The sequence below is a fragment of the Neomonachus schauinslandi genome, chromosome 4 (assembly GCF_002201575.2).
Source record: "Neomonachus schauinslandi chromosome 4, ASM220157v2, whole genome shotgun sequence".
Classification (NCBI taxonomy): domain Eukaryota; kingdom Metazoa; phylum Chordata; class Mammalia; order Carnivora; family Phocidae; genus Neomonachus; species Neomonachus schauinslandi.
This window is the reverse complement of record NC_058406.1, coordinates 26,653,575-26,672,934: the sequence shown is the minus strand read 5'-3', so window position 1 is coordinate 26,672,934 and position 19,360 is coordinate 26,653,575. Positions and strand designations below refer to the sequence as shown.

General features: G+C 52.0%; 1 protein-coding gene across 1 annotated transcript in view; it reads left to right on the top strand.

Annotated features, from left to right (window-relative positions):
* Positions 1 to 15,109, top strand: part of KIAA0319L (KIAA0319 like) — a 94,474-nt gene extending 79,365 nt beyond the window's left edge. Inside the window, exons 16-21 of the mRNA XM_021684203.2 lie at positions 342 to 501; positions 4,492 to 4,634; positions 5,422 to 5,544; positions 6,099 to 6,189; positions 8,484 to 8,575; positions 13,943 to 15,109. Of these exons, the coding sequence (XP_021539878.1) occupies positions 342 to 501; positions 4,492 to 4,634; positions 5,422 to 5,544; positions 6,099 to 6,189; positions 8,484 to 8,575; positions 13,943 to 14,130 (797 nt within the window). The 3' untranslated portion in view covers positions 14,131 to 15,109. The remainder of the gene's footprint in view (positions 1 to 341; positions 502 to 4,491; positions 4,635 to 5,421; positions 5,545 to 6,098; positions 6,190 to 8,483; positions 8,576 to 13,942) is intronic.
* Positions 15,110 to 19,360: the final 4,251 nt, after the last annotated feature.

The following is a 19,360-nucleotide window of genomic DNA, read 5'->3' as shown; positions in this document are numbered from 1 at the left end:
AGACAGTTAACCAGCTGAGCCCCCCAGGCGCCCCACGGCAGAAGCTTTTAGACAAGACCTTGAAGTGTTCTTCTTCCCCACTCCCTTCACCAGACCCCTTGCCTCCCTGCTATGGCCTGATCCCCAGCGCACGGGTGGTAGTTGTCTGGTTGGCATAGAGCTCTCCACGCCAGCCCCAGATTGCATTAGTAGCAATTCACTATAGTCCCTTTCCATTTGCAGGAGGTCAGTTGTATTCCCGAATGCTCTCACTGCTTTCGCTCCTGTGCCAGAACGGATGCACAGTGGCAGGTCTGTGTTCACTCTCCTTCCAAAACCTGACTGATCCACGTGCTTTCCAGATCCCAGGAAAAACCACCTGGTGGAGATCATCTTGGATGTCAACGTCAGTCAGCTAACTGAGAGGCTGAAGGGAATGTTCATCCGCCAGATTGGGGTCCTCCTGGGGGTGCTGGATTCCGACATCATTGTGCAAAAGATTCAGCCGTACACGGAGCAGAGGTAGCTGGGCAATGAACGGGGGGCAAAAAGGCAAGACCAGGGGCCCCCTGGGCTTCCTGACTGAGCTGGGAAATAGTGTGGGTAGATAGAGAAGGGTGGGCTCTCTGACCAAGAACTGCTCATGGTTTCCATTTTTTTAATGAACTTTTCTCTTCTAGCACAGGTCACATACTCAGTACTAGATACTGTAGCAGGGTACCAGGGTACCAGGTCAGAAGAGGTCCATTATGTTTGAAGGCCATAGTCTAGTAGGGAAGACAATCAGGATAAACATATAACATCAATACAGGGTGAATTTGACAGACTATGTGGTATCACGGAGACACAGGGGCAAGGCCAATTAATTCTTCCAGAGGAGTAGGGGCAGGATGTGGTCCAAAGATTTTCCACTGAGCAAACATAGAAAGACTAGGAGGAAATTCATAATAGGGGAATAGCATGAGCCATGGTCCTGTGGTAGGAAAGTACAGAGTTTCCTCTGGAAGAAGTCCTTTGGTTCAGAGCACTTCCTAGGCCCCAGGACAAGGCGGGAGATGAGACTGCTGTACAGAACAGTCATAAGCCAGCCAGGGAGGTTTGTTTTTATAGTTTGGGAAGGGGAGGACTCAAGTCAGGTCATTTTATATGTGTGAAGTTTTTGTAGCAAGGAAATTTGGGTTTGGTTTTGTTTTAGGAAGACCAGCAGTGTGGATGCTAAACCAAAATAGGGAAAGACGGAAGGCTGAGGAGCCTAGAACTAGTCTAGTAAAAAGGTAATAAAACGTAAGTTAAGGTAGTGGCAATGGAATGACAGAAGAGAAGAAATGAAAAGAGAGGAAAATCAGAAGGATGTGGCGATCCTTTGGGAATGAAGGTGAATGAAGCCTCTAACATAAGGCTTTAGGTTTGGATGCCTGGATAGATGGCAGATGCCATTAACTGAGGTTAGGGATACAGAAGGAACCAGTTTCAAAGAAAAGATAATGAGTTCAGTTTTGACTGCTGAATTTAGGGTATCTCATGGGTGACGTGGAGAGAGATTTCATCACTGGCAAGTACGGGCTGGAACTTGGGCAGGAAAAAAAGCCAGAGATAGGGAGTCCCTGCACACAGACAGGAATCAAAGCCATGAGGACAGGAGTGTCCAGCACTGGGGGAGTGTCCAGCGCTCCGGGGAGCCCCAGTATTTAAGGAGGAGGCAAGGAAAGAAGAGCCAGCAAAGGAAACTAGGAACCAGTAGTAGAGAAGTGTGGGGAAAAGCAGGTGGGCGTGGTCTGCTGGCAGTTGGGGCTGCCAAAGGACTCCAATGCCACAGAGGAAGAGTATGGTGAGGACATAAAACGGGCTTTTGGCTTTGTGATTAGGAGATCATTAGAACTACAGAGAGCATTTTACTTCAGTGCTGGGGACAGAGGGCAAATTGATGTTATGGCTGGAGGATACAGAGATGGTAAATGTAACAAGGCTGGTGCTGAAAATAAGATGGGAGATCGAAAGAACACCTTTTAAAGACAGGAAATACTTGAGCACTTTGATGGACTGAGGGAAGGTGCTGAGGAAAAGTAGAAGGTGGAGGCTGGGGAGGTGGGTTCCAAATGGGGGCAGGTCTGGGGCACCAGCTGCGGGCAGAACAGAGCGGCACTTTCTCTGGAGACGGGAGGAAGGGCGGGCAGATGTGCTATGATGGATGGATTTTAGAGGTAGGCAGGATGACATTCGAGAGCGTTGGTACCAGTGTGCTGGGTTTTGTCTTTGAAACTGGAGGCAAGGCCATCTGCTTTGAGGAGGTGGGAAGGAGGTGGGCAGCCTGAGGAAAATGGTAAAGGTTGGGAACGGCAGCTCCAGAAAAGGGTATTGGCTTTGAGCAGTATTGAGGTCTCAGCCAAGGTTAGAGACAAGAGGTTAGTGTGGTGGTTCCTGACTCGAGCTACACGATAGAACCACCTGGAGTTTTTGTGAATATGCCGTTACCTGCGCCTCACCCCCAGAGATTAGGATTCAGTTGGTCTGGAGTGAGGTCTGGGCACCTGAAATATCAAAGCTCTCTATGTGAGTCTAACACGCAGTCAGGGCTCACTGGGTCAGAGCATGATGATTAGGACTTTCTTTTTAAGCTCTGCTGGCTGCCTGGGAGTAGGAACAGAGAGAGTGGCTGCTTGGATTGACCCGAGCTGGTGGGGATCGGGGCAGATGCAATGCTAATTCGTTGGTGGGCATGCTGCTGGAAGTGTCACGGAAGGGTTTGCTAGCACACTTGGTCTCACTGCATCTGGAAGAGGATGCAGGAGCAAGAGAAAAGCATCACAGTGGCTCTGGGTTTCTCACTTGGACTGACTGGCCTGGTTGAGAAATTCAGGAGGATAGGCGTGGAGGGAGTATATGACAATGGGAAAGAGCACAGGGCTGACACCAGACAAACCCATTAGTGTTAGGTCTGGGACGATGAGTAAGGTACTGCCCCTCTCTGAACCTGGCCTGCCACTTGTAAAAATGCTAGTCCCCTTTTATAGGATTGTTACTGAGAATTAAATAAGAGAATGTTTATATAGTCCCTACCACATAGAGAGTGCGCAGTTGGTGGTTATTATAGGTTTGAGACCTGTTGGATTGGAGGTGCCTAGGAGAGGTGTGGGGTGGATATTCTAGCAAGCTTTTGTAGGTGTACCTGTGCTCATTCAGGAGAGACAAGGGGAGAAGAGGTGAAGATTTGAGGGTTACTGGTATCAAGAGAGAAACTGCAACTATCAGCATGGATTTGGTACCTGGGAGAAAATCATGAGAAATGGACCACAGATCTTTTATCGCAAAGGTTTGTTTCTTGATTCTGGAATTTATAATACCCCACTGTTGGTGTCACCGTGCAGCAAACTTGTACAAAGTCTTTTATGACCGTGCTTCCCAACCTTTTACGTCCTGCCACACATAGGAAGCGATGCTATGTGTATGACACTTTGGGATAGATCGGTGGGGCTGCTTGACTGGAAGGAACTGATCCAGGGCCTCCTGGTCCCAGTAGCCACCCTGCGTGCCCAGGGGATCACTATCTTGGACACACCTACAACCCAGTGTGACCCACTGGTTGCAAAGGTTTGGCTGTGAGAGTAAATGTGGAGTCAAGTGGGTTCCCTGCAATGAAGGCCAAGGCATAGAGAACGGGCTTTGTGCCCACATAAATGTGAGGTCAAACATGGTCTGCCTTGGACAGAAACTGACAGAAAAGCAAACAGATTCTGGACATGGGGGAGCATAATCTTACACCAACCACACCACTGTGTAGGGTCTTTCTTGTTGCTGTTGTAGTAATGATCATTTGGCTGTTTTGATCCATGGATTATGCTTTTTTTTAAAGATTTTATTTATTTGAGAGAGAGAGAGCACGAGCAGAGGGAGAGAGAGAAACAGACTCCCCGCTGAGCAGGGAGCCCGATGCAGGGCTCGATCCCAGAACCCTGGGATCATGACCTGAGCCGAAGGCAGACACTTAACTGACTGAGCCCCCCAGGCGCCCCCATGGATAATGCTTTGATGCTGTCTGACGGTAGACATTTTTCAGAGCGTTGTGGTTTGTCTTACAGGTCCCCTGGACACAAACCCAACAGCACCACACCACAGTCTTAGCTGGTAAAAGGCTGACAGCAGAGATGTAGTGTAGCCAAATCCCCATTTTCCTGACCTCCAGTTGCTGGTTTGGAATGGGTACTCTTGTGAGCTGGGACAGCTTAGGGCCTTTCTGAATGCGTAGGTTTTGGAGTCAGACATCTCAGGGCTGGGATTTGGCTCTGCCATAATTAACTGTGTGACCCTGGGCAAGTTACTTAACCCTTCTGAGCCCATGCTGTCCTCTGTGAAATGGAGAGGACACCGAGAGCAGCTTTCTCCCTGGCTTGCGGGGAGAGAAGGCTTCTGGTACTTGGCACAGCGCCCAGCACACCGGCAGGTGCTCTGTACCGAACGTAGCTGCTGCTACTGTGGACGACTTTCGCTCATTCACACTGTCTCGTGTCTCTGCAGCACCAAGATGGTATTTTTTGTCCAAAACGAGCCTCCCCACCAGATCTTCAAAGGCCATGAGGTGGCAGCGATGCTCAAGAGTGAGCTGCGGAAGCAAAAAGCAGACTTTCTGATATTCAGAGCCCTGGAAATCAGTACTGTCAGTGAGTAATTCTGGGCAGTGGAAAGAAGAGCCTACCCAGTGCCCACAGCTCCCCACGGCCCCGCTGTCCTCAAGCTTCATCTCCTGTTCTCGAGGAGCACGGAGATAATCACTTTGCTCCGCTGCCCAGTGTCCTGAAAGCTCCTGGCTCAGCCCAGAGGTTCTTCACCTGGGGTCCGTGGGCCTGCGAGGTAGCGTTCAGAGGGGCTAGGAGTTTGAATGGGAAGAAAATGACATCTTCCTTTTCACCCACCTCTAACTGAAATTCATTATTTCCCTCTATTAGGAAGGTAGGCAAAAACTCCAGTAGTAACAGAACCTGTGACTTTTAGGCAGTAGAAATCACTGGTAATTTCATAACATACTACGTGACGAAATGTCATTTTTACTCATCACCACTTCAAAATTATGGCAGTTGTTAGACCCGCTAATAGATCTGGTCACTTAAGGTTTTCATAAAGACACACATGTATGATTATCTTAAAACTGTATATTCTTAAATATTTCAAAAACATGGGCAATATCATTGCTTTCCTTCGTAATACTGTGTATCTTGGCATTTACGTAATGCACAGAAGGGCCCTGAAAGATTAGGAACTGCCCACAGGGAGCAGCTGCAAGCAGAACAGCCGGACTGTGTCAGTAGCCTTGCGGACTGCTGCCGGCCGATCTGCCCGTGACCATCACCGCTGGTGGTGGGGGGGGCCGCCCTCCGTCCTCTTGTGTGCCGGCAGCCGCCGGGCCGGCCCTGACTCCTGCCGACCTGTCCCCTTTCCCCCTGCTTGCAGCGTGCCAGTTGAACTGTTCTGACCATGGCCACTGTGATTCATTCACCAAACGCTGTATCTGCGACCCTTTCTGGATGGAGAACTTCATCAAGGTGCAGCTGAGGGATGGAGACAGCAACTGCGGTGAGGCTTCTGCTTGGCGCTGTGCCAGTGGCTTTGGCGCTGAACGTGGTTCTGAGTTGAGCAGGTGGGTGGTGGTGTTTCCGAGGCAGATGAGCAAGCGAGGAGAAGAACTCTGTGTATTTTCTGTTTGCAGAGGACTTTTCCTCCCTTCCTCCAGGCAGCTCAGGGTTAGAGCAGAGTTCTGCAGCGGGCTCGAAGGACCAGGCTTAGGTCCGACGGAGTGCAAACTGCAGCCTAAGTCAGATCAGCTGCAAGGCCTCCTGGCTCTTTGGAGTGCCTCTGTGCGGCAGCCCAGTGGGAGCCGTCAGGTTTCTGGGCCCCCCGGGCCCCTTGGAAAGCTCTACAGCCTGTCCCACTGCCCCAGGGGCTCAGCAGGGACAGTGCAGGAGGTGGACAGGTTCAGCTGCCCACAACTGCAAGGTCTCCCCTGCCCTGGGCCGCCGTGGGGGCCGCCTTGTCCGCAGAGCCAAGCCACTTGCCAAGGCCGGGGCCAGCCCAGCCCGCTCTCCTGGCCTCTGTCTTCACAGCCCTCCCCATTTTGTGTCTCTTGGCAGAGTGGAGCGTGTTATATGTTATCATTGCCTCCTTTGTCATTGTTGTCGCCCTGGGAATCCTGTCCTGGACGGTGATCTGTTGTTGTAAGAGGTAAGATGGATTCTCCTCGGAAATTCATTAGAGCTTCTGGACGTGTATTTATTCATTAGGGAGGTATCTGGCACCTTCCACATGGAAGGCGCTGAGTCTTGGGGTTCTTCACTTCCCGTCACGGCCCAAGGCAGGCGCGGAAAGGCTTTCGTCACCCTCTCCCACTCCTGAGGGCAGGAGTGCACTCCCTCAGCCATGTGGCCGTCACCGCACTGATGCGCAACCTGGGAAGCGTGGCCGTGGCCGGGGTGGGAGCGGGAGGGCCTGGGCCGTGGGCCTGGGTCACCCCTCCAGGGGGTGTGTTACTACTCCACACCTGCCTCACCACTCGACACGTGAGTTCTCAATTCTGCCCTCCTTTGTAGTTGTCTGCCCTCCTTTGTAGTTGGGATTCACGTGTCTACATGTTTTCACGCATTTGTAGACTTTGGTTAGTCATGATTAAGCGTTTGGATTTTTTTTGGGTGGAGTCTTCCTATCTAGTCTTAACGATATTTAATGGGAATGTTTATTTTATGTTTTTCATTATTAATAATGATTTCTTCATTACTGTGTGCCGAACACCAGGATGATATTTTGTAGGTAATATCTTTTTTTAAATGCATATAACCACCTTTTCTCATCTCACAGCTAAGGAAGTGTAGGCTCAGGAAAATGGCTTCACCTGTCCGTGGACACACAGTTAATAAGTAGCAGAGCTGAGATTTAACCTGCAGTTTAACCTCACATAAAACGTAGAAAGTGAAAACAATTTTTAAAAATTCCCACCATTAATAGCTTGTTGGTTTAATGCTTTCCTCCGCCCTCCGCCCCCAAAGCATCAGTTTTTTGTTCTCTTGAATTACTGTAATAGGGAGAAACGGAGTGTGTCTGACTTCACGTTGCTTCCCTTCCCTTGCTGCTGTGACCTACAGCTTAGAAACTTCTGCTGAGCCCTGCACATACACATGCTAATCATCGACGGAACTTTACTTACAGCTGAGATTTACAAAAACCTGTTTTTTTTTTTTTTAAGATTTTATTTATTTATTTGACAGAGAGAGCAGGGACACAAGCAGGGGAGTGGGAGAGGGAGAAGCAGGCTTCCCGCCGAGCAGGGAGCCCGATGCGGGACTCGATCCCAGGACCCTGGGACCATGACCTGAGCCGAAGGCAGACCCTTAACGACTGAGCCACCCAGGCGCCCCAAAAAACTGCTTTTTTAAACCTGAAACCTACCGGGGCGCCTGGGTGGCTCAGTTGGTTAAGCGACTGCCTTCAGCTCAGGTCATGATCCCAGGGTCCTGGGATCGAGTCCCGCATCGGGCTCCCTGCTCTGCGGGGAGCCTGCTTCTCCCTCTCCCACTCCCCGTGCTTGTGTTCCCTCTCTCGCTGTGTCTCTCTCTGTCAAATAAATAAATAAAATCTTTAAAAAAAAAAAAAAAAAAACCTGAAACCTACCTACCTCAAGGGGATAAGAAAGTACATATAGAAATGCCTCTGCTGTGTTTTAAGATTCACAGGAACAACATGGCCAGATTCCTACAGAGATCAACTGACCAAGGACAAAGACTACACAGCCTTTGTGGATGTCTGCAGATATCAGTCACTTTTTGACTCCAACCTCCTCCCACTTCCCCCCTTCCTTACATAAAAGAAGCTCAGATCTCATGCTGGGGAAGATGGTTCTATGGGACAGGAGTCCACCATCTCCTGTCTTGCTGGCTTTCTACATCAAGTTGCTTTCCTTGCCCCAAGCATCTTTCCCCTCGACTCCCTGGCCTGTCGTGTGGTGAGCGGGATGAGCTTGCACTCCGTTACATTTATGTTTTTAACCAATCTCTGCTTCCTTGCCACTGTGGAGTGGTGACTCTGTGGTCAGATGGTCACAGTTCCCTTATTTTCCCAGAATTGGTGAGGAGTATTTGAAGAACCAATCACAGTTGCCACCTTCCCTTGGCTGGGAAGCATAGAAAAAAACAATCCTTCTGTTAGGCAGCTCCCATCAGGACAGGGCCCTCTCTGCAGTCTGGCTGTCACCCGGTGTTGAGCTACCTGAGTCTCACTCAGAAACCACTTCTTTTTTTTTTTAAGATTTTATTTGAGAGAGAGAGAGTGAGTGAGAAACAGCATGAGAGGGGAGAGGGTCAGAGGGAGAAGCAGGCTCCCTGATGAGCCGGGAGCCCGATGTGGGACTCAATCCCAGGACTCCAGGATCATGACCTGAGCCGAAGGCAGTCGCTTAACCAACTGAGCCACCCAGGTGCCCCATCCGAAACCCTTTCTTGAGCAGTGGTGGGGATTGTGTTTTTCAGGCAGAAAGGAAAACCCAAGAGGAAAAGCAAGTACAAGATCCTGGATGCCACGGATCAAGAGAGTCTGGAACTGAAGCCAACCTCCCGAGCAGGTAGTGGCCCTTGGAGTTGGGGTGCGGCCTCCAGATTCGTGCACTCTCCCTGGGAAGGGCTGCTGTCACTAGTCCCCTCCTAAATGGGTCACTAACAGCTGTTTGTTCTGGAAAAGCATTTTGTCTACTGCTTGATGAAGGCCGAGGGCTGACCTTGCCCCACCCTGGCAAAAGCCGCGTGCTAGCTGAGCTCTGAGCCGGGGCCCACCTCTCAGTATTGCTTCACTTTGCAGAGGGACTCGGCCTCTCGCTCTCGTTGGCCTGCTCATCTGCGTCAGGGTTCCCTCCTGGCTTTCAGCTTTTCAGGCTGCCCCCGGGAGTCCGGCTCAGGGACCTGGGTCTCTTAGGCCTAACCAGTCTGTCCTTTCTGGGCAGACAACAAGGTGAGGCGGGAAGGAGATCGAAGCCAGTGTGCGCTAGCTGACCCCCTCTTCAGCCGGCCTTGCTCTCCCGGCTTCCTCCAGCCGGCATGTGGCAGATCCACAGGCCCTGCCGATGGCCTGCAGCAGGCAGGAGGGCAGCTTGTCTGCTGGCTCCGGCGCACGGGGCCCATCTGTCAGCTGCCTCCCACCAGAGAATGGCCAACTGCGCCAGCTCTGAGATGGCTTCGGTGAGGGGGCAGGCAGGGGCGCCCTTCCTTGGCCGGGTGTCATCATCGGTGAGCTTTCCACACGTCATGAGGCCATGGTAGGCATCGACCATTTGTGGGACTCTAGGGAGAGCTACTCCTGAACACCTGGCAAGCAGAACTGTTCTTATACAAAGTATTAAACGGTGCTCATACTTAAAGCTTTGTATTAGAAGGGGCAGGAGGGGAACACAGAGCGTTCCGAGAGCATTTCAGGCTGCAGGCGAGCAAGGACACATCAGAAGAAAACAAAAGCTCCAAGGCGGTCTGGGCTGCGCACCCAGGCAGCTAGGTTAGAGAAGGCCGCGGGGCGGTGCCTGGCGGTGTGGGGCTTGTCGAAGCCGAGAGGGGCAGCAGAAGCCTCCCACGTGGACAGATTGGGAATGGGGCCTGGGGGTAAAAACGTGCACAGTCCACCCTCCACATAGCAGCTGAGGTTGTTTTCACGTCTCCCAAAGGTTTCCCAGCCCTTGAAATCCTTCAGTGACTGACTTTGGGTCTGGCCGACATGGCCTGGGGTGAGCTTTCATCTGTTTGCTTCTCTGAGATCTTCCTCCTTGTTGACTTCTCTCTTCCTCAGAGAATTCTGCCGGTTCTTATTTCTGTCCAGAAAGCTCTTTCTCATCCCTCCCTTAACCTGCTCATGTCATGCTAATCTCTCTGCCACGTGTCTGTTTTGGCATTTCTCTCCCTGTGTTGTACTAGTTATGTGTGTGTCCCCTTACCAGTCAGTGGAGTTGTTGAGGGCAGGGACTGTATCTTACTCATCAGTGCACATGGATGGAGACCATTGTGCCAGAGCCTGTGGCGGACACCGGTTACATTACGGGGAGCCAGACCATCGGACTCTGCTCCTGCGCAGCTTCTATCAGACAGACACGAAACACACAAACTCACAAATACACAGAATGTGATAATGAACGGTCGTCATAGAGTAACACTTGAACTGAGACTCAAGGGACGAGTAGGCGTTAGCCACAGGAGTCCGGGAAGGAGCAGTCCAGGCAAAGGAGCAGAGTCAGTAAAGGCCCAGCTGCCGGAAGGAGCGGAGGGCATCTGAGGAGGTAGAAGGTGACCTGCTGGACATGGTGAGCCCGGGGCCAGTGGCACGAGGCTGCACACTTGAGCAGGGACCTGGCTGTGGGCTCCTCCTGAGCGCAGTGGGGAGCCACAGGCAGCTTTTTTAGGAGGTGAGTGGTCTGTTTGACTTACATTTAAAAAAACCCTGACTGCTATGTGAGGGAACTGGAGGGGCAAGAGCAGGTGAAAGAGGATTCGATGGGATGTCCTCATGGTGGAGCAGTAATGAGATGAGGAGAGACACAGATTCCAGGTACCTTTGCGGGGAAGACTTGCTGCCGTTCGTAGCATGTTGGCCAAGGGGTGCGGGAGAAAAGGAGACGTGCAGGCTGATCCCTGAGCTGCTGCTCTGAGCATGTGTGGACTGGGTGGTACTGGAGGGGACGTGCTGGAGAAGAGTATTGGTTTAGGACCCTTGTAAATGGGGTTGAGGAAATGAGGCTGGAAGACTGACGAGGATCAAAGTGTGGAAAGTTCTGAAAATCAGCGAAAGGAGTTAAGAATTCTGATGGTGACGAGAAGTGTCATGTTGAAAGTGCTGGCTTAGGAAAATCAGTCGAGTGGAGGCCAGCAAGGAGATTTTTGCAGTGGTCCCAGAGGGAGGTGACGATGGCTCAACCAGCATGGGGTCAACGGGATGTAGGGACAGGAAAGGTCAGGGCTGACTTCCGACCTGAGGGACAGAGAACGATTCTGTAGACAGAGCGTAAGAGAAGATGAATTCAGGTGAACTCAGCAGAACGGTTGAAGTGCCAAGCATCAATGTAGGAATCTTCTAGATGCTGGTGAGGGTCAGCACAAAAGGGTCCCATCCCTTCTGGGGAGGATGTTGAGGGGCAAAAGAAGAGTCCAGGGCAGAAGAGCCCAGGAGGGCCACCAGTCAGGGAGGAGGGGCACCACTAGGGAGTGGTCAGCAGTGTCTGCTGCTGCAGAAGGCAGAGATAAAAAGTTTATCTCTTTTTATATGAGGACACTGGAGAAGTTTCTGGTCACCTAAAGGGCTGGAGTAGGATGGGGACTGGAGGCTGAAGTGAAAGTGTAGGTTGTCTAGGCAGTAAGCAGGTGATGAGGAAACGGGGCCCTAACTACTGAGAAGTCCTTTAGAAGGGGAGCAGGGAGTTATGGAGAAGCAGGGCAGGGCTGGAGGGTGAGGCTTCAGGCAGAGATGCAGAAGACAGAGGTGAGGCTCCTGAGGAGGAGACAGCGAGTGGGAAAGGAGAGAGGAGAGGGTGGGGGATACAGGGAGTTCCTTCAGCAACGGCAGAGTGGAGGGAAAGGCTGGGGGACAGCACCAGAAAGTGCTGGGCTGAAGAGGCAAAATGGGAAGGAGGCAGACGTCCAGTGAAAGGGGGGGTTGTGGCAAGGAGAGCCCCACGGTGGCCAGTTGCATCTGGGTCACCAAGGTGAGACTAGAGGACAGCCAGGAGGCCCTTCTGTGTGGGCAGTGTGTAGCTGAGGGAGCAGTGAGAGTCCCTTTGCATTTGGTCTTGTGCGCCTGACCAGGCTGAAGCCCCCGCTCTTGTTCTGGACTCAGCCCACGAGTGGGTGCAACCCGGAGAAGAGCCATTGGCAGGACGGGAGAATGGGATTCGAGCCTGTTGGCATAAGGCCTGGAACTGGAGAAGTTCAGCCCGAAGCGAGGATTTAGGGGGCCGTGTTGCCGAGAAAGGTCACGCATGTGGAGGTGAGCCCGCACCGGCCCTGTTTGCTGGGAGCCAGGCTGAGCTTGGAGCAGGGCTGCCTGTGGAGCTGGAGCGCGTGAGGCCGCAAGGCCAGGCCTGAGGGATGCCCACCCTCAGGAGACCTGGTTTACGTTCAAAACTGTGGTTTTGGGGTTTGTTTTGCTATTGATTTTTCAAAGCTTTCTCTTGAAGCATACTAGACTGAACCATATGAAATTACGGATATTTGACTTTTCTGACCTTTAAAAATGGCAGTTTTTTGTGGTTCAGCCTAATGTGTACGGAAGATCATTTAAGGACAGCTTGCTGGGTTTTCGACAAGTGAACATGCCCATATAATCCGCTCCCTTTCTTTCCAGTCACTGCCTTCCCCCCGACTTCCTTCTACCACCTTGGAGTAGTTTATATAAATGGAGTCACTGTGTTTGGCCCCTTCCACTCACCATTACATTTAGGACATTCCTGTGTGTTGTCAGGTAGGGCATGAGTCTGTCCATTCCCTGCTGTGTAATCTCCACTGTGTGAATGTTTTTGGCGGGTATACGGTCGTCGGGCAATTGAATTCTTTCCATTTTTGGCTGTTCTGAGGAGGGCTGCTGCAGATGCTCTTGTCCGCGCCCAGCTTGTCCTGTTTAGTGGGTGAAATCGCTCCATTCTCCAGGCAGAGCAGGAGTTTGTGTGGGAAGGCCCCGGGTGAGTGCTGTCTGCTGTGGAGCCCGGCGCATGTCCCCTGCTCCGGCTCCTGTCCTCTGCAGCCGTGGAGGAAGAAGGGCTCGGGCCGGGCTCTGAGAGAGGGAAGCTGCATGTGGGCACTCTGAGGGGCATATGCCCCCACAGGGCAGAGGGGAAGGGGTATTTCAGCTACAGGGGCAGAGCCGGGGTTTGGGGGACCTTGAGCCTCCCCTGGGCTTGGCTCTTATGTTGGCCACTGTCCTCCACCACACTGGAGGAGCTGAGGATACTGGCGTCAGCCTTACGTCATTCTGGCCAGGAAGGGGCAGAACGGCCGAGAATCTGGAGAAACACTCCTTCCGTGTTTTGGGGGATCTGGGTGGGACCAGGGGGAAGGGAGAGTGTTGGATATGGGGGTTCAAACACACCTCACCTGTCTGGTCATCTTTTTAAGAAAGGAGGTAGGCTAGCTCCCGGGTGGGTGGTGCGGGACCCAGAGCACTGCCATGCTGGGTCCTCGCCGTGGGCGCTTGCCGCTCCTCGTCCTGCCGGCTCAGCCTGCCTTCGGCTTTTTCCCGTGCAGCCTCTGCAGCCTTCGGGATGATATGGAGTGAAGGTGACACCAATGGCTTGCGGAACTTCAGGCATCTTTTCTGACCTCAGGCGCTTCTTATGGGTCCTTGTTTGTGTGCTCTGATGAGCTGACGGCTTGGGACGGTCTCTGGGAGTCCCTGGTACTCCAGTCAGGCGCTCTCAGCAGGAGCGACCTCTCGGAGCCATGGGCCTACTCTCCGCCTCCAGGACCCACGCCGTGAGGCCTCTCTGGGGCGTGAGGCTGCGTCCTCACTCAGTGTGGGGAACTCGGGCAGGCCCTCTGCCATCCACGCCGAGCCAGGACACGGTGCCAAGTTCATCCTCTAGAGCTGACCTCTTGTTTGCTGTGCTTTCCTGCCTCCTGTGGGAATTCCATCCTGTTCATGAGGAGAGATGATAGAACATTCCACATTTCAACGAGAGGAGAACGTTGTTGGGTGGCACTAAGCAAAGCTAACGGATACTGGAGAGCAAGAATCCACACTGGGCCCCAGATCTGTTGGTCCTGTCTGCTGTGTGTGTGACTTCCCTGAAGGAACTGTTCCAGCTAAGCAGGACCGGGAGAAGGGCTCCGGGAGCCCCTCGCAGCCTGGAGAGGGGGCGGGGACTTTCCCGGTCCCTCTGCTTCTCTTCAGGCTGGGAGAAGGGTGCAGGGCCTGGCTCAAGCCGAGGAAGGGGTGTGCTCCTGACCCTGGATTCTGTCTCTTGCAGGCAGCAAACAGAAGGGCCCAATGCTGAGCAGCAGCCTGATGCGCTCCGAGTCAGAGCTGGACAGCGATGACGCCATCTTCACGTGGCCAGACCGAGAGAAGGGCAAACTCCTGCACGGTCAGAATGGCTCTGTGCCCAATGGGCAGACCCCACTCAAGGCCAGGAGCCCACGGGAGGAGATCTTGTAGCCACCTGGTCTGCGTCCTCAGGGTAGGGGTGGGCAGTGCCAGGGTCCAGAGCATTGCCAGGAGCTTCTCCGAGCTCCCCGTGTGTGGGCAGCTGTTCTCCCAGCGTCTGCTGGTCACTCCACCCCCATACCCCCCACCAGAGCTGCTGGTACTTGAATCCAGAGACATTCTCCAGGAACCCTGAATGAAGCTGTGAACGAAGAGGTTTCCTCTTTAAACCCTTCTGGTAGCCGCCCCCCCCACCACGTCCTCACCTCAGGGCCTCCTTCCCCGCAAACTCCTCCCCTGCTCCAAGGGCCATCCAGGCAGCTCCCAGCCTCCTCTCCAGCTCCCTGTGGGCAGGGTTGTGGCTCCCAGGGCGCCTGCACAGCGAGGCCCGGCTGTGCCCGACACCTGGCTGCAGAACCAAGCACTACCAGCCTCCTGCTCCGAGAGCCTGCCAGCGGCCATGTTCTTCGTTCCCTCCTTTGGGACAGAGTGCACCCTTTCGCAGATTACGGCAGGACTGGCTGTTTCAGGAATGGAGGGGGGCCCCTCTGGCTGCTGGGCTGTCGTGTCACCGCTGGGCCGGCCACGGACGTTTCCCGTCCTGCCCTGACCGGCCGCTTCAGGGGCCCACGCCCAGCGCCCGCAGGAGACAGGCACACGCTGACTGGAACGTGACGGCATAAGCGTATGCGTGCGAGCGCCCCACTGCGGCTCCTGTGTCCGCCTCCGTCCTCTCCGTGTGTCCCCTGCATGCATGTGTCAGACTGTGCGCGCGTCAACTCCTCGTAGGGCTCTCGGCTACTTGCAAGGCAACCTTGACCTGGACAGACCTTTAGCTCCTTGGAACAGACTTCCTGAATCCCTGTGGCCCCATCACTGGTTCCTCAGCCATGTTCTCTGAGTGTTGAGGAACGGGAGCTTTGGGGAGTGACTTTCTGGAAAGAAACTTAGTTTACACTACTGCACTACTGTCGGTTGTGAGATGATTAAACACGCTATTTAATGTACGGGCGTCTGTGTTGCTGACCTGTACCTCGGGTCCCGCCGCCTGCGCGTCCCGGTGACGTGACGGTTTCTGGGGCGCGTGGCCGGCGGTGCTGGGATCCGGCCTCGGCCGCTGGCTCCTGGCCCCCTGTCCCCTGCCGGCCAGCTGCTTCCCGCGGGGTTTCTGTCCTCTTCTCTGCACCTTTTGTTAACACAAACATGATTGATTCCCCCACCCCCTTGGCCAAGCAGGGGATTCAAAGTGTCCTAATGCTCGGGGTCTGGACTTGAGATTTCCGGGCCCCCGTGCTTCCCCGGCCGCCTCGTGCCCCTGAACACTGCGGTGTTCACGGAGCAGCTTGCATAGCCTGGGGGGGGGGGGGGCTGGTGTCCAGTCTTGGGACTCCCAGGAAAGGGAGGGGAGGGGACAGTGGCGTTTATACTGTACCCAAGGCCCCGTGTACAAAAACCCACTGGGGGTGGGCGGTACTGGCTCTGTCCTTCCAGATTCAGAAACTGAAGCAGAGCCAGAAGTAACCCAGTCCACATACAGTAAATGACAGAATTAGAACTCAGGCCCTGCAGAGCGTGTGTTTGGTCTGGATCAAAATCCTCTGGGATTTTGACAGACAGAATCCTGACAGACTGTGGGGCCCCAACTGCAGAATTTCTGACTGAGTACGTCTGGGGTGGAACAGGAGAATGTGCCTTTCTAACAGGTTCCCAGGAGACGCTGGGCTGTTGGTCCAGGGGGCACACTTAGGAGAACCACTGGTCTAGAAGCACGGATTTAGTGCAGCAGCAGGGGCAGCAGCTGTCCCATCCTGAAAGAGTCGGAGGCCATCAGACAAGCCGAAGCTTAAACTGCCCCAGGCCACGGGTATGCGTCTCCTCCACTGCGCAGATCAGGCTACACAGGAGTGGTAGAGGGGCAGTGACCAGGACTTAGAAAAACAATACACCTTAGGAGATGGCATAAATCTGAGGAACCACCACGAAAACCTACAAGAAATCCCTCCCAAATCCTGTAAGAACCCCTAGGAGACTGAAAGTCAGCATAAGCTGGGATGCAGGGCATCAGTGAGATGTCTACCTTTGCTGTACACGGGACCATCAGCCACATCACTGGTGTCAGTGGGACACCATCAGGGCAGCCCAAAAGCTCTGCTGGGATGAAAAGGGATGGGCTTGTGATGCCTGAAAGGCTCAGTCAGTTAAGCATCTGCCTTGGGCTGGGGTCAGGATCCCAGGGGTCCCGCATCGGGCTCCTTGCTCAGGCGGGGGAGCCTGCCGCTCTCCCTGCTTGTGCTCCCTTCTCTAGATCTCTGACAAATAAATAAATAAAATCTTAAAAAAAAAAAAAAAAAGAAAGAAAAGGGATGGGCTAGGCTGCTCTTGGGATTAAAAAAACCCTTCCTTCTCCGAAGCCCCAGGGCTGTAGTTGACAACTAGGAAGTTGCTGCTGCTTCCTAAAGATCTGAAGGTAAATCTTTGAACACCTACTGGTGGGAGTGGTCAACAGTGACTATGAGGTATCTGGAGGTCATTACCTTCCCCTTTTTAAGCTCACTGGGACAGAATAGAGCCTGGCCCTGGCCTTTCATCAGTAAATGTCACCAAACAGGAGCTGGTGCTCAGAAGGAACATGATGAGCTCATAGGCCAAAGTAACCAGATGCTGCCTGAGGAGTACAATCCTCAGCCCCCAAAGACAGCAAACTAAACACACACTAGCAAGGAACTAAAAATAAGCAAAAATAAATGTACAGGGAAATATTAGCCATATGAAACAGGAACAAGAACCACACTGGAAGTACCCAGTATGAAAAATATAGTGACTTGGATAGAGGGACAGATACAGATCAAAACAGTTAGCTGGTGTATCATCCTAAGGGTCTGTACCAATAGGAAGCAGGAAAGGAAAGAGAGAGACACACAGCAGTGCAGGGGCAGAGGCGTAGTGCCAACATCTGAGCAACTGGGAGTCCTAGAAGAAAAGGGGAAAAGTGGAAGAGGAAATATCTGAAGAAATGAGAAACTGACCAGAATTAAAGATGAAAGAACTCATGGATGAAAATGTAGGGAAAACATACAAACAGAAACACTATAGTGACAGACATTTAAGACCATCTAAGAAAAGCAAAAATTCTTAAAGCTCCCAGAGAGAAATGGTAGATCAATTACAAACAGAAAAGAACCACTGACATCAGGTTTCTTAACAGTATCCTTAGGTGAGAGACAAAGAATCGCATTTCCAAAATGCTGAAGGAAAGGAACTGTGAACTCAAAATTCCTATCAAGACAAACTCATATATGTATGAGAATGTAATAAAAAATATTCTCAGGGTGCCTGGCTGGCTCAGTTGGTGGAGCATGTGACTCAATCTTGGGATTGTGAGTTCAAGCCCCACAATGGGGGCAGAGTTTACTTAAAACAAAACAAAAAAAACCTCAGGAATACAAAGCTTCAGAATTTTTTTCACAAAAGATCCATTTAAAAAATATTCTTGGAAGAAGCAGTCAAATATGAAAAATAAATTTAAACATGAGAAGAGCTATAGGAAGTAAAAGTGAGCAAATAAAATACTTTGGCAAAGTTTGTAATCTGAAACAGCTAGGGCCAATGGAATACAAAATGAAGTATATCAACAATCCAAAAACAAAATGCCAAAGAATATCAACATGGTAGGGTTGGGAAGACCAAAGGAACATGAGAGTATAACAGTCTTACTAGGAAGATTTAGATGGTAATTAAACCAAAGGGGTAAACAAGTATGATCAGTATTGAGTAAAATCAATAAAAATAAAATTGGAATGTATTACTACTTTAAACAGAAGAAAATTTTCCATTGCTACTCAATGGAAAGCAAGGGGAAAGAAAACTCTGTGAAATACCGGCAGAAATAGGTCGACTGGGAAGATGGCGGAGTAGGAGGACCCTAAGCTCGCCTCCTCCCACAGATGCAAAACACTCGTATCAACATAAATAATCCAGAAAACAATACAAAGCCTGGCAGAACAAACTCCACAACTAAAGGTAGAGAAGGGGCCACACTGAAGAAGGTAGCCAGTGGTGCAGAGAAGGGCAGGTGGGGGGGAGGAATCACACCAGGCGGCCCATGAACAGGGAGGATGAATCTCTGTAATATTTGCCTCTGAGAGCAACAGGGGCAGAATTTTGTGAGTTCTCACAACCAGAGGGATTTAAAGCCTAGAATTTTAAAACTCTGCAGGCTCAGCTGGGGGGGGGGGGGGGGGGGATGGGGGCGGGGTCGGTGTTAGGAAGCAGAGTCCCTGCCCTTAAAGAGATAGCACAGCTAGTGCAAATACAGCATGGAACCGGCAGTTTGAAAAACAGCAGGGGCGGATGGGAGGGTGAGTGATTTGCTAATCTTAGAGCAGGGCCTGGAAGGACAGGGATCACAGAAAGATGCCTCGAGGAACAAAGGAGCTGGCAGGCACCATTTCCTTCCCCCACCCCCAGCATAAACCCAACCAGCAGGGATCCTACCCTGTCACTTGTTACCTAAATTGCCTGCACCAACACTCCCCCACCCCTCCTCACTTCTGCATATCTGCCCTTCCCAGTGACATTCACCTTAAGTCTCGGTGCTACAGGCCCCACCCCAAAAGACCAGGGCAAACCTTGCCAACACATCTCCTGACTCGGGTTTTATGGAACCTCTGGAGGTGGTGGGGGAGAGGGGAGGGGGCGTCAGGTCTCATTTCCCAAGCTGACCACCACATACCTTGTTAAAATGTGCCCCACCCCTGCTGGGGATTAAACACTGCCCACAATGGTCAAAGAGAGCCTCTGCAGACAAGGGGACTGAAGGAAAAAGAGGCCAAGACTCAAGAGCAGAACACACACAACACACACAGGAGATACTCCTTGAAGTGCCGGGCCCTGGGGAGCAGGGGAGACTGCACTGCAGGGCACTAAGTGACTTCCTCTTCATAAGGCTATTGTTGTTAAAGACAAGGGTAGTTGACTTTCCTAACACACAGAAACAGACACACAAAGTTGGACAAAATGAGAAGACAGAAAAATACGTCCTAAATGAAAGAACAGGACCAAACCACAGCAAGACCTAAGTAAAATGGATACAACTAATATGCTTGATAGAGAATTTATAGCAATGATCATAAAGATACTCACGGAACATAAGAGTGGATGACATCAATAAGACCCGTAACACAGAAATAAAAAGAACCAACCAGACATCAAGAACACATTAAATGAAATAAAAAATACACTT